General features: G+C 33.7%; 1 protein-coding gene across 1 annotated transcript in view; it reads left to right on the top strand.

Moving 5' to 3' along the window:
• The window catches only part of Bltp3b (bridge-like lipid transfer protein family member 3B), an 87,587-nt gene extending 76,386 nt beyond the window's left edge, over positions 1-11,201 (top strand). The window contains exons 20-21 of the mRNA XM_076854999.2: positions 8,812-8,996; positions 10,388-11,201. Coding sequence (XP_076711114.2) covers positions 8,812-8,996; positions 10,388-10,507 — 305 coding nt within the window. The 3' untranslated portion in view covers positions 10,508-11,201. The remainder of the gene's footprint in view (positions 1-8,811; positions 8,997-10,387) is intronic.
• Positions 11,202-17,354: the final 6,153 nt, after the last annotated feature.

Below are 17,354 nucleotides of genomic sequence, written 5' to 3'. Positions count from 1 at the left end.
CATACATCCAATAATTCTCAAACATTTGAAAAAAAGAATACAATCAGCATTCATAACTGTAAATAAGGATAGAAAAGGAGATTATTAAAAAATTTTTGGAATGGAGGCTGGGATTATGGGTCAGTGGTAGAACTGTTGCCTAGCATGTGTGAGGCACTAGGTTCGAGTCTTAGCACCACATATAAATAAATAAATAAATAATAAAGGTCCTTTGACAACTAAAATATTTTTAAAAAATTATTGGAATGGGGGCTGAGGTTGTGGCTCAGTGGTAGAGTGCTTGTCTAGCATGTGTAAGGCACTGGGTTAGATTCTCAGGACCACATATAAATAAAGGTTCATCAACTAATAAAATAAAAAAAATTATTGGAATGGAATAGAATTGGGAATTCAGAAATAAAGTCTCCCACTTATGATTGATTTTTTTTTTTTTTTTGACAAGGCTGCCAAGATAATTCAATGGAGTAAATGAGGCCTTTTCCTCAAATGATGGTGAAACTGCTAGAGGAGAATGAACCTCTTCCTTTTATCATACACAAAAATTTACTCTAAGTGGATCAGAAACTTAAATTGAAGAGCAAAAATATAAAATTCTTAAAAGAAAGCATAAAAGTATATGTAAATTTTTTTTAATTTTTATTTAACTTATTTATTTTTTGTGTGGTGTTGAGGATTGAACCGGGTGCCTCCCATGTATTAGGCAAGCACTCTACCACTGAGCCACAGCGCCAGCTGAAGATGTCTTCTTGATCTTGGGTTAGGCAAAGCTTTCTCTGATACTGTACCAAAAGCACAAATGACAAGGAAAAAGAGGATAAGTTGGACTCCATCAAAATTTAAAACTTTAGGGCTGGGGTTATAGCTCAGTGGTAGAGTGCTCGCCTAGCATGCGTGAGGCACTGGGTTCAATCTTCAGCACTGCATTACAAAAAAAAAAAAAAAAATGAAATAAAGGTATTGTGTGGCCACCTGCAACTAAAAAATAAATATAAAAAAAAATTTGAAACTTTTAGTGCCTTAAGTGATAACCATCAAGAAAGGTGAAAAGACAACCCATAGGTTAGAAAACATTTGCAGCTTATTTATCTAATAAGAGATGGGTATTCAGAGTAATAACAAACTCTTATCAGTAAATGACATATTTTATCTTAACAGTAAAAAGATAAAATAACTCAGTTTTGAAGTTGAAAAAGGAATTGAAGACATATCTCTAAAGAAAATGTATAAATGGCAGTAAGCACATGAAAAGATACTTGACTTTATTAGCCATTAGGGGAATTAAATCAGTGCAATAGTGAGCTACCACTTCATACCCACTAGGATAACTGTAATCAGAAAGAAGCTGGGTTCAGTGTAATCCTAGTGGTTCAGGAGGCTGAGACAGGAGGTTTGCAAGTTTGAGGCCAGCTTCAGCAACTTAGTGAGACTCTGCCTCAAAATTTTAAAAAAAAGAGGGCTGTTGCTGTACCATTGCAGCTCAGTGGTAAAGCACTTCTGGGTTAAATCCCCAGTACAAAAAAAAAAGTTGGGGGGGGGGGAATAATAATAATAAGTTTTGGCAAAGATGTAGAGAAGTTGTAACCCTGATATATTGTTGGGACTAACAAATAGTACAGATTCTTTGAAACCAGTTTGGCAGCTTCTCTTAAAATTATAAAGTTCCCTGTGACTTAGCAATTTTACTCATAGGTATCTGTGCCGAAAAATCAAGACATGTCCATACAAAACTTGTCCATGATATTTACAGCAACAATATTAATAATTACCCAAGAGTAGAAATGACTGAAATGTCATAGTGCAGTGAGTGGATAAAAATAATATGTTGTATCCACACAATGGATTATTTATTATTCAGCAACAATAAGAATGATGTAGTTATGCTCTCTGCAACACAGATAACTTTGAAACTTTATGCCAAGTGAAAGAAGCCAGTCAGAAAAAGACCATTGATTGTATGACTCCATTTACATGAAATGCAGAACAGGCAAATCCAAAGAAAGAAAGCAAATTAGTAGTCTGAGAGGCCTGGGGTTAGAAAGGAATAAGAAGAGACTGCTAATGGTTACGAGGGCTTTTGAGGTGGGTAGGCGGGTACCAGGGATTGAAGTCAGGAGCACTCACACCACTGAGCCACATCCCCAGCCCAGGGTCTCACTGAGTTGCTTAGCACCTCACTGTTGTTAAGGTTGGCTTTGAACTTGAGATCCTTCTGTCTCAGTCTCCAAAACTGCGCTGGGATTACAGGTGTGCACCACTGTGCCCAGCAGGAACAACAGATTTTTAACATAAACAAACAAGATTTGTTTTATATGGGAGGTCTCACGTATTATCTCATTCTATTTCTAAAAGTAATGCCATGAAGCAGACTGTGATGTCATTTTTCTCATGATGTAGAAATTACTTAGGGTCTTTGGTGCATGAAGTATACAATAGAACACACAGCCTAGTGTTATATACATATAGCTTATATGTTAATGTATCAGAAATTACTCAGTAATATGTCAGCTATGATAAATATTTAACAGTAACTTTTATTTGCTTTTAGAATTTAGAAGGGCATTTTAGGAATGATTTAAATAGTCTTCTCAAATAGTTCATTAAGAAATTTCAATCTGTGGTGTTTTTTTCCCTGTCTCAAAGAAACAATTTTAGGAAACATGCACATTCAAAACAGTCTCATTATTTTTGTAGGTGTTTGTTGGTGGTGATAATAGTAGCTTACCTAATATTTCTCTTCTTTACTTCTTTCCCTTTCATTTAACATATTCTAAGCTATACTTGCAGCTGTTCTGAATGTGATTAAATAAAGTCCATTATTAAAGAATAGGTGGTTTTATGCCTACTTTTTGCTGCTTATCACAGTACTTCACACTTCTTGGAAAGTCTTAAAAAAACACTTACCAATTTTTCAGTAAAGACTTTAAGGAGAAACTTCAAATAACTTTTCACAAAACTACAAAGCAGCATTCCATTTTCCTTCTTGCTCCAGTGTAAGTGTGTAACTTAAGAGGAAAAAAACCAAAATGTTTGTGTGTTTACACAGAGCCATGTATCGTTAATTACCTTTAACAGTAGTGCAGTGGCTCTAAACATATTTTCCATCCGTGAAGTATACAATAGAACACACAGCCTAATGTAACATACATATAGCTTATATGTTAATGTATCAGAAATATGACTCACTAATATGTCAGCTATGATAAATATTTAACAGTAACATACATATAAGCTATATGTATGTTACCTAGGATCTGGTGTATTCTCATCCTTCCAGAACTATGGCCCAATATGGCATTGATTCTCAACCAGAGAAGTAGTGAAGGAGAGGGGCAATGTATGTTTATACTGAAATATATTTATTACATATATTCTTTTCATCACTACACCTAAAGAAAAGTAAAGCCTATTAACTCAGTACGTGACTAGGGAGGAAAAATAAATAGAAATCTTCTGTTTGAATGAACAGAGAACTCTTTAACTTGAGTTATTGTGAAGTATTTGCCAAGCATCTACCATTCTTATAAGAAGAAATAATATTTGAATATTGATTTTTGGTTTATAAGGTTTTTCAGCTTATTGATTTCTTACCATAACTATTTGAGATAGTTAATGCAAATATTCTTACCACTTTTTGTCAATGAAAAAATTGAAGTTTAGGCAGATTGAGTCTACTCTAGGGGAAAAAGTTTGCTGCTGTGAGGATTCTGCACATTTCATTCAGTGAGGGGCATTGATTTGTTTATCAAAATGTGTAATGCTAGAACTGATAATTGCCCCTAAAATTTGAAAGATTATTTTAAAGAAAAGGAAATTCATCTTTCTAGCAATAGACTTCAATCACTCCTGTCCTTATACTGGTTCTGTTGTTTTTCATCTTTATTTTTTTCCTCCTGCCTCTCCTTTCCCATGCCATGCCCTTCTTACTTCCTCTTCCTCCCTTCTCCTTTTTTATTGTTTGACTATGTCTTCCTTCTTATGTCTCTTATCTTCCTTTACACATTTTCCCTTTCTGTCTTTCCATTCTCCCTCCTCACATTGTCCTCCACTCTCCATCTTCTTCATCTACTTAGTCTACTCCATTCCTTCTTTTCCCTTCCACTTTGTTCTTCTTTCTCCATTCTGTTTCCCTTTTCTGACTGCCTTTCAGTGGTGGATGTAAATGAGTTTCTGAGTTGTGTAGCCAGTGGCTTTTTTTATTCATAGGAGCCCATGGTTAGGGAAACAGTAAGCCGAGAATAAGCCCTTGATCCTCCATTATCTTCACTATGGCCAGTGTAACCAGCTTTAATCTTTTGTTTATGTTGGCATTCCATGTCAGATTTCATTTAAAAGAAGAGTTTTGCTCTTAAAAGTTAGAAAAAGTGCATTTAAAAATATTGATCAATTAGTATTTTAGGAGTGTTAAAAGTCTTAAGGTTGGGCTGGGGATATGGCTCAAGTGGTAGTGTGCTCAGCACCACATACAAACAAAGATGTTGTGTCTGCCGAAAACTAAAAAATAAATATTAAAAAGTTCTCTCTCGGGGCTGGGGATGTGGCTCAATTGGTAGCGCACTCGCCTAGAGTGTGTGAGGCACTGGGTTCGGTTCTCAGCACCACATAAATGTGAAATAAAGATACTGTGTCCACCTAAAAACTAAAGAAATAAATATTTAAAAAAAAAAAGTTCTCTCTCTCTCTCTCTCTCTCTCTCTCTTAAAAAAAGTCTTAAGGTAGAAACAGCAGAGAAGAATTTGGCTTTCCCATGACATAGTGCTTGGGTTTCTCTTAAATGCATTACCAAGCCGAAATGGTATTATGTTATTCTGAACCAGTATAATAGTTTTTGTTTCTTGTTATTATTACCATAAATCATAAGTGGTAGAAGATAATCTTATAATGGGTAGTTTCTAAGTTTGTACCACTATAATGAATCGAGCCATCTAAAACTCAGCTTATTAGCATTTATCCATTTAGATAGAACTATTCCATTTTTATACACAGAATGGGAGTGGAATTGATATAACTCTCATGGAGGGTTATTTGACAGTATGAACAAAAGCTTTAAAAGTGTTTGTATTCTTTGACTAAGTATTCTTTTCTGGAAATGTTTTTTATGGGGAGAATTATGTTGCACAGAGTTTGTCTGTCTATTCATAGTTTGATTTGACAAACTGCCCTTCCTTCATTCCATGTGATTTTTTTTCTCCCTGTACTGGGTCATTCCATGTGATTTTTGAAAGACCTGTTGTATGACTCTGTCATAAGAGTGGGAATAGGATCCAGCTTTGCCATTGGAAAGATTTCAGCTCATGATTAGTGATCCATGAGTTGACTGTGACTCAAGCATTCTGAGTCCATTTTGCATATTTATGAGGGAATCAAGAAAGGAAGGGTCACCGGTAGCTACAGTGGCTTTTTTTTTTTTTCCATCATGACTAAACTGTTACAGAGGAAAAGGAAAGTGGACACGAAAAGCAGAGAGTGAGGGTTCCAACTTTTCAATTCTGTGCCAACATTTGCTAGTTATCTTTCTTTTTTTAAAAAATTGATGGTTTTATTTTATGTAAATAATACCTTAATAAACAAGGAGGAAAATGAATAATCCATGTTCATTCTTTCAGGTTTTTGCCTACTACTAGCTATCTTTTTGATTATAGCCATCCTAGTGGATATGAAATGACATTATGGCTTTCATTTACTTTCCCTAATAGCCAGTGATGTTAAGTATCTTGCAAGTGTTTGTTGGCTATTGATGTATTTTCTTTGAAGAACTGACCATTCACATCCTTTGGCCTTTTTAAATAATTGGGCTGTTTATGTTTTTATTGAGTTATAAGAATTATTTTTGTAGATAATAAATTCCTTAACAAATATATGATTTGCAAATACTTCCTCCTTTTCTGTAGACTGTCCACTTGTTTTTTGTGGTAATAGAGATTGAACCCAGGGCCTTATGCATGCTACTCAGGCTCTCTACCTAGTGATACCCTTTTTTTTTTAATGACACTAGGGATTGAATCTCTAGTCCTTTTTGTTTTTATTATGAAACAGTGTCCAGTTAAGTTGCCCAAACTGGCCTTGATTTGTGATTATCCTATTTTAGCTTCCCAGGTAGCTGGGATTATGGGCATGTGACACTGCAGCTGGCCCAGCTCTACTTTTTATATGGAGTTCTTTGAGGCACAAAGGTTTTCAATTTAATGAAGTTCACTTTATGTGTTTTTTCTTTTGTTACTTTATTTGCTTGACTTGTCTTTTGTTAGACTAGATTGCCATATCTGAGATTATGAAGAGTTACTCTTTTTGCTTTTAAGAGTTTTAAAGATCTGGTTCTTAAATATACCTCAAGTCTGTTGCTTTTGCACGTGCGCGCGCGCGCACACACACACACACACACACACACACACACATATACATCCATCTCCTTTTGACAGTACCATATTATCTTCATTGAGTACCAGCTTGCTTTGGAGTAAACTTTGAAACATGTGAGTCATTCAACATTACTGCACTTTTTCAAACTTTGACTTTTCTGGGTCATTTGCAATTCCATATGAATTTTAGAATCAGCTTGATAATTTTTACAAAAAAGCCGGCTCGGATTCGGTTAGTGATAATGTTAAATCTGTAGATCATTTTGGAGAGCTTTGCCATCTTAATAATAGTAAGTCTTTTAATCCATGCACATGGAGAATTTTCCATCTATTTAAGTCACTTTAATCTTTTTCAATAGTTCAACCATGTTTTGTATTTTCAGAGTATAAGTTTTGTACTTTTGTTAAATTTATGCCTAAGTATTCCTCTTTTTTTTTCCCCCCCTTTTTGGCAGTTCTAGGCCTCATGCTTATTCTTTTTGAACAAATTTTAAATGGAATTATTTTATAATTTTACTTTAAGGTTCTTTGTTATAAAGTGTATAGAAATAGAATTTATTTTGTATATTGATTTTTGTATCTTGCTATCTTGCTGAACCTGTTAGTTCTAATAGTTTTTTAGTTGATTTCATAGCTTTTTTGAAATATAGAAAACCATAAATCACATCATCTGTGAATAAAGATAGTTTTACTTCTTCCTTTCCAACCTCGATGCCTTTTATTTCCCTTTCTTGCCCAGTTGCCTCTAGGACAGTGTTAAAGTGATGAATGCATACATCCATCCGTGTCTTGTTTGTGTTTTTGGCAAAGAAAGTATCCAGTTTTTTCACCATTAAATATGATATTAATTGTGGAGTATTTGTAGATGCCCTTTTTTTTCAAATCAAGCAAGTTGTCTATGCCCACTTTTTTGATTATTTTTATCAATAAAAAGTGTTGGATTTTTGTCAGATGCTTCTTCTGTATCTATTATGTTCATGTGGCTTTTGTTTTTTATATAATAAATTACATATATAAAGCATTACACTTATTGACTTTTTTCTTGTTAGGTGAAACTTTTACTTCTGGGATCAATCAATCCCTTTTGGCCATGGTTTATAATTATTTTTATATGTTGCTAGATTCAGCTCGCTAATGTTAAGGATTTTTTTTTTTTTTTAAAGAGAGAGAGAGAGAGAGAGAATTTTTTTAAAATATTTATTTATTTTTTTAGTTTTCGGTGGACACAACATCTTTGTTTGTATGTGGTGCTGAGGATCAAACCCAGGCCGCATGCACGCCAGGCGAGCGCGCTACCACTTGAGCCACATCCCCAGCCCTAATGTTAAGGATTTTAATGGACAAGTTCATAAGCACATTCATGTTAGTTTTTTTTTTTTTTTTAAGAAATTCTTTGGCTTTGGTATCAGGGTAATACTGGCTTCATAGAAGGAGTTTGAAGTGTTCTTCTGTTTTGGAAGAATTATGAAGGTTTGGTGTTATTTGTTTTTGTTTGTTTTCAGTACTAGAAATTGAAACCAGTTCCTTGTTTATGCTAGGTAAGCACTCTACAGCTGAGCTACATCTTTATCCCTTTTTTAATTTTATTTTGAGATGGTATCTCACTGGGTTTTCCAGGCTGGTCTTCAATTTGTGATCCTCTGGCCTCAGCCTACCTAGTTACTGAGATTACATGTGTGTGTGACCACAACCAGTCTTTAAATGTTTAAAAGAATTCACCAGTTAAGGTTAGGATTACCTTACTGGATTACCCCTGTAATCCCAGCCATTTGGAAGGCTGAGGCAGAAGGATTGCAAGTTCAAAGCCAGCCTCAGCAATTTAGCAAGGTCCTAAGCAACTTAGTGAGATGCTGTCTCAAAATAAAAAATAAAAAGGACTGGGGATGTAGCTCAGCAGTAAAACACTCCCTGATTTCAATCCCTTGTATCCTACCCAACCCCTGCAAAAAATGAAGGAAGGAAGGAAGGGAGGGAGGGAGGGAGGGAGGAAGGAAGGAAGGAAGGATTAATTCATCAGTAAAGCCATTTGGGTCTCAGTTTTTCTTTTGGGGTAGTTTTTAACTAGTTATTGAATATCTTTGCCAGCTGTATGTCTATTCACATTGCCTTCTTGAGTCTGAGTAGTTTCTTATTTATATATGATGCTGAGAATTGAACCCTGTGTCTCACACATGCTAGGCAAGCGCTCTACCACTGAGCGGCCACAACCCCAGCCCCAACATTTTTCACTTTTGATTCTTACTAAAAATTTATCCCTTAAAAAAAAAATCTTTTTCAAAGCTTTTGGTTTTACTGTGGGTTTTTTTTTTTTTTTATTTTCCCCCATTTTCTGTCTCATAATACTGTTCTCACATGATAGGGATATAGACTCATATTAAAATTAGTTTTTCATAGTAGAAATTATAAATATTGATCAAGTATTTGGAAATTTTATCTGAGCATTTTGTTTGACTAGGTTCTCATATGCTCAACACTGGAAATGATTTGAAAGAAAGTGTCAAAAGTGATTCAGTGTTGCTGACCAGTGGAAAGTATGATCTGAAGGAACAACACAGTGTCACCCAAGCTACTCAGACAAGCCCAGAGGCTCCTTGGCCAGTTAAATTTCCTGAATGCTCCTTGGACTTTACTAGAGAACAGGTAATAGAAACCCTATTTCAGATTCAATTTCAGCAATTAAAATAATTATTAATATACTAATAGGTAACACATTATTTGTTTACTTATTTAAGTTAAATATTGAGTATTATTTAACAGACATTTTACATATTACATCTGCTTAATTTTTATTTTAATGACTGAGTAATATGGATGTGGATATATTATCATTTCTGAACTTTCCTTTTAACATTTGCTAACATTCAAGTTGCTTCTGATTTTTTTCCCATGGTAAGTAAACAAAATGCTCAGCAGGGTTTTAATTTATACATTATGAGTTTATTCATCTTTTCATCAAGGATTTATTGGATAATAACTCTGAGCAAGGAATGTAAAATTGAGCAGTTCCTGTCTGTTGAAGAACTCAAAATTTGGTGGGACAGACAAAAGTTTGTTAACAGTGATTACAGCATACTGTCAGGTGCCACAGATTGGGGGAAATATAGGGACACATCCTCATTTGATCTGTGTATAAGGCAGAACTTTTTAAGCTAAGACTAAAGGAGGTCTGAGAACTCTTTGAAATTGAATGTGTATGTTTTCATATATCTGTGTAAATGCAAAAAGCCCCTAGTTTTATTGTCTCCTCCTATCAGGGTTAGGAATGGCTCTTATGACAACAGAATACTTGACCTAAGTCAACAAAGGGGACAGACGACTTATTGGCTATCTAGAGGAAAATGTCTAGTGGTACATTCAGATTATGAATTGTGATTTTGGAGCTCAGGAAACAGATTTATGCTAGATAAGGGTATCTGGTAGTTGAACTGTGGGAGTAAGTGAGACCATCCAAGAGAGTGACTCAGATGACAAAAGAAGAGACCAGCTATGAAATAAGTAGAATATGGAAATTAAACATTTTCAAGATAAAAAGGAAGAAGTTGGCATAGGTTGAGAGAGAAGCATGAAAAGAGCTGTGACATAAAAACCATAAAAGGAGAGATGTTTAGGAAAGGGGAAAGTTAGCAGTATCCAAAGCCATAGAGAGGTCCAATGATATTACAGTGAAACAAAATCACTATTAAATTTGGAAATGAGAAGTTAATTGTTTTGAACTATGGGGTCAAAACTTAAGGAAATTTTTAAATTTTTTTTTAAATAACTATTTATTTTTATGTGTTACTGAGGATCGAACCCAGTGCTGCACACATGCTAGGCAAGTGTTCTACCACTGAGCCACAGTGCAAGACCCGTAAGGACATTTTTAATGGCATATGTGTTTCTGAATAGCTTCTCCAAGGAATTTTAAGTGGACCACACTAGCATTGGATATTTTTACTATCCCAAGTGTCAGACCTTTGGATACTCTATAAAGTAGTATATTTAAATTTTCTGGAAATGATTGAATTCTCTTTTCAAATTTATCATTTCAGCTCATGGAAGAAAATGAATCTCTTAAACAGGAACTGGCTAAAGCTAAAATGGCTCTTGCAGAGGCTCACTTGGAAAAAGATGCACTTCTTCATCATATAAAGAAGATGACAGTTGAATAACAGAAGTGGCTGTCAAAAGTTAAATGACAGCTCTGGAGTAGGATGGTTATATAAATAATGTCGATGTAATGTTACCAATTAGTGGAAGACTTTCCTTTTCATGAAAATAAAATGAAATGGAATGTGAAGTAGTGACTATTCCAAAGCCAGTTTAGAAAATATTAGGTACGAGCATTACAATCTTTTGATTGTTCTATGTTTTGGGGTTTAAACCTCATTTAAACTGGTATGATCTAGGAAAGTCAGTACATACTGTAAAATAATTACATGCCTAATGAAAAGAAGATGTCATTTCCTAATTGTTATATCTCATTATAAACTTTTTAAAAGAGGAAAATGAAAACCTGTCATGTTCACTCAGATTGAATTTATTTCTCACTATTTGTTAATAATTTACTATTATTTACAAAGAACAGATGCTTTTAGGGCTAATGTAAAATAAAAGGAGCTTACATTTTAAATGTTATTAAAATTATGTACTGAAGTCTATAATTATTTAATTACTGTAAAATATCTAATCAAATTAATAAATTATATAATTAATGAGTTTAAGAACTCTGAAAAATCTTCACCCTCTTGAACTTACAGAGTAACTTGAAGATGTGACAAATGATGGGTAAATTGTGTAAGTAAAAGCTATAATTTTCAAAAAAAAGTGGTACAAATGTAAAAATAAAAAGCACAAATATTAGAATATATGGCCATGTGATTTAAAAGCATTACTTGTACATTCCTTGAAACATTTATCCTTAGTAGTAATTTAACTATTCTAAGTTTAGCAACATTTGTAACTGTAAAATTTTTAATTAATACTATTTATATTATTTCTTTACCTTTATCTTTCCTCTTTGAGGAGAATATTTTCAGAGAATTTGCTTTTCATGAACATAAACAATTTCATACCATTCTTGTTGTATCAGATGGGTGTTTACACATATTGAATTTATAAAGCTAGTTTTGATTAAAGCTTATGTGAGATATATATATATATATATATATATATATATATATATACATACATATATAGTCTATAATAAGAGTCATTAGTAAGTTTTGAATTCTATTTTCTAAGGATTAAGGTTGAAGACACAAGAGAGAATCTCAATCATGCATTATGAAATAAAAATACATGAGTATTTAAGAAGCAGGCTTTTGAAGATTTAAAATATATTTCTGATAGAATTAAAGTAAATGGTGTCTATTTTAAAATTCAGGTTCTTAAATATATAAAAGAACATGAAACAACTGGACTACTCCTTAACTTGAAAATTCTAAAACCATGTTGCAACATTTTATGGTGCTTTGCTTGTTTGGTATATATAGCCATACTTCTATCTGAGTGCTTGAGAGAAAATACATATTTCATCTACATTAGTATTGAATGAAGTTATAGGTTTTATTAAAAACAGTAAACTAGAGGGTTTTTTTCCCCTATCTTATTCATTTTCATTGACAATACTTCAAAATACAGGCATTGTTTGTAGGGGCTAAGGATCTAGCCAAGAACAAATTAAATTGTTAATACCTCAAAATATCTTAAAAAATTATGTTAAACCATGTTAATCTAAAACTGTATCATAGCCTTAGATTAAATGCAAAGATCTAAAGATTTAAAATGCATAGTGTATGCCCTTATAAGCTTGAACATAGCTTATGAACTTTTGATTTATCTGTACATATTCATCAAAAGCAGTCTCTATTGTGGAAAAGAAGGATCAATGGGACATTAACTTCTTCTGTGATGACAGTGTTTCTCAGGATGGATCTATTCTTACAAATTTTAAGTTTTTCTATGGTATATTACAATTGCTTAATGTTACATAAGCTGAATGTTTTTCTTCTTCCTTTTAAATGTATATGTAGCCTTCCAAGATAATCATATAAACAACAGAGACAATAATACTCTGAGCCTTCTTTCTATATGCTTTGTTGGATTTTTTTTTTAATTTATGAAAAATACTATTGAGGTTTAAAATTCATGAGACAAGTTCATACAGATTGTAATTCCCACAATAAACCCTGAGAGGTAGGTATTATTCAGTTGTTGTGTGTCTGTGGGGAGATACCCTAATCCTCAGAAAAGATGAATGAGTTGATTAATCACTGTTAATAACCCGGCCTTTTGACTTAAAGCCCAGGTAAATGTGTTTACTTGAGCTTAGTTATTAATTTGCAGTGAGTGGGGATGATAAGGAGAGGGATTGCTGTCTTACCTGTTTTCCAGAAACAGGTAGTATTTTGAATAGTGTGCATACGTTGATAGATGTGTTACTGTGTGTGTATATGTTATTCAAACTACTTAAAAGATAGTGGGACAATTTTTGTTTCATTAATCTAATCCCAAATGACATAGCACTGTGAGAAATACGGTAATAAACCTATTATAAACTTACAAGGGATTTTTTTTTAAATGACTCTAAATTGGTAATAAACTTGTCATAACTTGAATTTTCCTTGGTTAAATCTCTAGCAGGCATATATTTGTGATTGGGGAATAGAAATGGTAATTGTGTTTTGCTTTTTATTTGCACTCATTTTTGTTGGAAACTTTTTAAAAAATATTTACTTTTAGTTGTAGTTGGACACAATACTTTTATTTCACTTATTTATTTTTATGTGGTGCTAAGGATCGAACCCAGGGTCTCGCACATGCGAGGCAAGCGCTGCTGAGCCACAATCCCAGCATTGGAAACTTTTTAAATGAATAAGTAAAAAATGTGTATATTTATGTTGTCCAACATGATGTGCTGATGTATATGTACATCATGGAAGAGTTAAATCAAGCATTTTAACCTTCGTATCAGTTCACATACTTTTTGTGTGTGGTAAAAATACTTAAAATCTACTCTCTTAAGCAGTTTTCTTCCTGACCCAGTAGAGGATTGAACTTAAGGGCACTGTACCACTGAGCTATATCCCCAGCCCTTTTCATTTTTTATTGAGAAATGGTCTCACTAAGTTGCCTAGTCTGGCCTGGAGCTTGTGATCATCCTGCCTCAGCCTCCACAGTAGCTGGGATTACAGATAAGCATCCAGCAGCAAATTTCCAATATACAGCATATTGTAATTAACTCTAGTCACCATGGAGTATCAATGGTCTCCTGAAGTATTCCTCTTAACTGAAAGTTTGTTTTGTTTGACAAACATCTGTATACCCACTGCCTTCTTTCCTGCAGCCTTTGATAACCATTGTTTTACTCTGTTCCTGTGAGTTCAACTTTTTTGCACTGTACATATAATGAGATGTTGCAGTATTTAACTCTGTGCTTGGCTTATTTCCACAAGCATAATGTTCTCCAGGTTCATGCATGTTGTCACAAATGATGATTTCCTTCCTTTTTAAGGCCAAATAGTATTCTTTTATATATATTTTTTCTCCATATTTTCTTTATCCATTCCTTAGTGGACACTTCGGAGTTTCCAAATCTTGGCTACTGTGAATATTGTAGAGCCGAGATTGCAGATATCTCTTCAACACTCTGTTTTTATATTATTTGAGTATATGTTAAGTAGTAATATTGCTTGCTGGATCATGTAGTAGTTCTACTTTTTGTTTTTTTGAAGAACTTTTTTTCATAATGGCTGTACTTATTTACATTTCTACACAAGGATTGCCTTTTCTCCACATTCTTACCAACACTTATTTTGGGTCTTTTTAAAGTAATAACCATTCTAGCAGGTGTGAGGCGATATCTCGAGTTTTCATTGGCTTTCCCCTCATGATTTAGTGAAACTGAGTGTTTTTCATCCTTGTTGACATTGCATATCTCTTTTAAGAACTGTCAGTTCAGGGGCTGGGTGTGTAGCTCTGTGACAGAGTGCTCACCTGGCACATGTGAGACACTGGGTTCGAACCTCAGCACCACATAAAAATAAATAAATAAAGATATTGTGTTCATCTACAACTAAAAAACTTTTTTAAAAAAAGAACTATCAATTCAGGTCACCTGCCCATTTTTTAATTGGGTTATCTGTTTTTTGGGGTTTTTTTGTATTAAATTGTTTGAATTCCTTACATATTTTGGATAGTAACCCCTATTCAATATATGGTTTGAAAATATATTCTCCTGTTCTTTAGATTATCTCCTCACTCTCTTCATTTGTTAATTTTTGCTCTTATTACCTGTGCTCTTGAGGTTATATCCCCAAAAAACCTTTGCATGGACTAATGTTTTAGGACTTGGGCTTCCCCTGTTTTCTTTCTAGTATTTTTACAGTTTCTGATCTTTTTATTGTTGTTGTTCTGAGAATTGAACCCAGGGTGCTTTACCACTGAGCTGTATACCCAGCACTTTTTAGTTTTTGAGACAGAACTTTCTAAGTTGCTGAGAGTCTCCCTAAGTTGCTGAGGCTGGCCTTGAACTTGTGATCATCCTGCCTTAGCCTCCCAAGGAGCTAGGATTATAGCTGTGTTCCACTGTGCCTGACTCATCCATTTTCAGTTGATTTTTGAATAGTATGAGCTGAGGACCCAATTTCATTTTTCTGCATGTGGATGTCCAGTTTTCCCCGTACCATTTATTGAAGAGACTATCTCTTCCCCATTGTATGTTCTTGGCATCTTTGGAGAAGATAGGTTGATTATAAATGCATGGATTTATTTCTGGGCTATTTTATTTCATTGGTCTATGTGTCTGCTTTTATGAAGATACACTAAACCTCCTAGGATTCACTCTGTACTACAAGCAGAATTCCTGTTTTGTTCAAAGTACAATTTTAATGAAAGCAATTAGCCACACACACCCCGCAATCCCTAGCTTAAAACATTTTAATGACTTTTCATTGCTTTTATAATGAAAAAATATTTTGTATGAGCTATTGGGTCACATATATTAAGACCACTCTTTGTACTGTGGTTCTGAGTATTAAATAAGTTAGTGTTTGAAAAGATAGATTTGGTGGACACATCACCTAAAAATACTATTATTATTATCATTTAGCCTCATTTTGTACCATGTTTTACTTTGTTCTACCTCCATTGTCCTGGAGTGAGAATTAAAGCGCTTCATTCATCACAAACTTTTTTTTTCAGTACTGGGAATTGAATTGATCATGGGATTTTTGTTAATGCTGTTCCTTTGGCTTAAAGTACAGCTCCTCTTCATTGCCTAGTTAATTCTATTTGTCTGGTTGCTAACATGGAGTAAGACCAACTGTTACATATTCTCACATGACCATGCACCTCTAGCATTTAATGCCTTTGTAATTTTGTATGTATTTGTTTGATTAGTGTCAGACCTAGTTTGTAAACTCCATGAGAGCAAGAATTTTGTTTTTGTCATTGTTAAACTTTGTTCCTGGCACATAGTAGCTGTTCAGTGAACTTACTGAAAGAATAAAATGGTTGGGTGCAGTGGTGCACGCATGTAATCTCGGAGCATGTAATCTCAGAGGCTTGGAAGCTGAGACAGAAGGATCATAAGTTCAAAGCCAGCCTCAGCAACTTAGTGAGACTCTGTCTCAAAAGATGTAGGGTAAGGATGTGGCTTAGTATTTAAGTACCCCCTCTGTTCAATCTCTTTTAACACAACAACAACAAAAATAAAAAATAAAAAGAAGAAGAAGAAGAAGAAAATGAGTGGATGAGATAAAAAAGGATATTTTCCAGGTATTGAATATTTCCTTTCATTTTGTTTGAAGAAAGATAGAACATAGGCAGAAAGGTAGTTGCTCTAGTTATTAAAAGGGAAAATACTTTGTGTCTAAGAAGGAAAAAAAAGAGGGAAATAGAATGGGACTATTTGCCATACTGTGTTCAGGGTAGGGAATATCTGAACCTTTAGTTGATTTGTCATAAATAGAAAATAAGCTCATCACTTTGTGGTACTGCTACAGTGCCAGAATGTCATCTGGCTTTTATTGTAACATATGGTGTTGTGGCTGTTGAGATCTGCCAGTCCCATTTGCTAAATGGAATGGAAACAAAGCCAAAAGAGTAGTGTTTGAAATAGCTTCTCTTTGGGAAACAAATTGATACTGAGACTTAATTTCAATTATACCTAATTCCTTCAAATGCAAAGAATTTGATTTTAGCTTGCATTGAGTGATATGGAAAATAAATTTTGAACTATGTTCTAATTTTCCTTTTCAAATACATTAATTACCAAAAGTTAGGCTTATTTAGAATATAGAAACATTAAAGCAGTGATGTTTTTTATTTAATATGTATTTATTTTTTTTAGTTGTAGTTTGGACACCATACCTTTATTTTATTTTATTTTTATGTGGTGCAAAGGATTGAACCCAATGCCTCGCACGTGCTAGGCAAGCACTCTACCACTGAGCTACGGCCCCAGCCCAAAGCAGTAATGTTTTTAAAAGACTATTTCATGAAATTATAATACTTGATCCATTTTTGTTTTGGTTCTTGGGATGGTCTTTTTTGAAAGGCACAAAAATGAACGTGAAAATGTAAGCATGATGGTTTCTTACAAATCATTAGATATAATCCATCTTAAAGTGAAGAGAAATTCATGTTAATGTTGAAATATTGAAACTAAACATATATGTTATAGACACTATTGTGTAGCCTTAGCAGATTTTGAGAATTTAAATCTTTAATTTAGAGAAATTGAGAAATATGAAATCAAATTCATGTCTTTTTTCTGCTTAGTATGTAATATAAAACATGCAATAAATTTTTGGTTTTAAGAAGAATAATCACCAGGAATAATAATCTGTGTTTTAAAAATTCTGAAACTATATAAACAAAGAGGCAATACTGTATAAGTTTTTATTTTCAATGTTCTTTGTGTCATCAATCAAAAGTCAGTTTGTTATTTACAATTTATACTAAACTCTGGCAAGTGAGATTTCTTGTATTTCTTATATTCAATGACTATGTTTA

The sequence above is a fragment of the Callospermophilus lateralis genome, chromosome 4, assembly GCF_048772815.1.
Source record: "Callospermophilus lateralis isolate mCalLat2 chromosome 4, mCalLat2.hap1, whole genome shotgun sequence".
Taxonomy (NCBI): domain Eukaryota; kingdom Metazoa; phylum Chordata; class Mammalia; order Rodentia; family Sciuridae; genus Callospermophilus; species Callospermophilus lateralis.
Note: the sequence above shows the minus strand (reverse complement) of the source record. Positions and strands in the feature narration are given on the sequence as shown.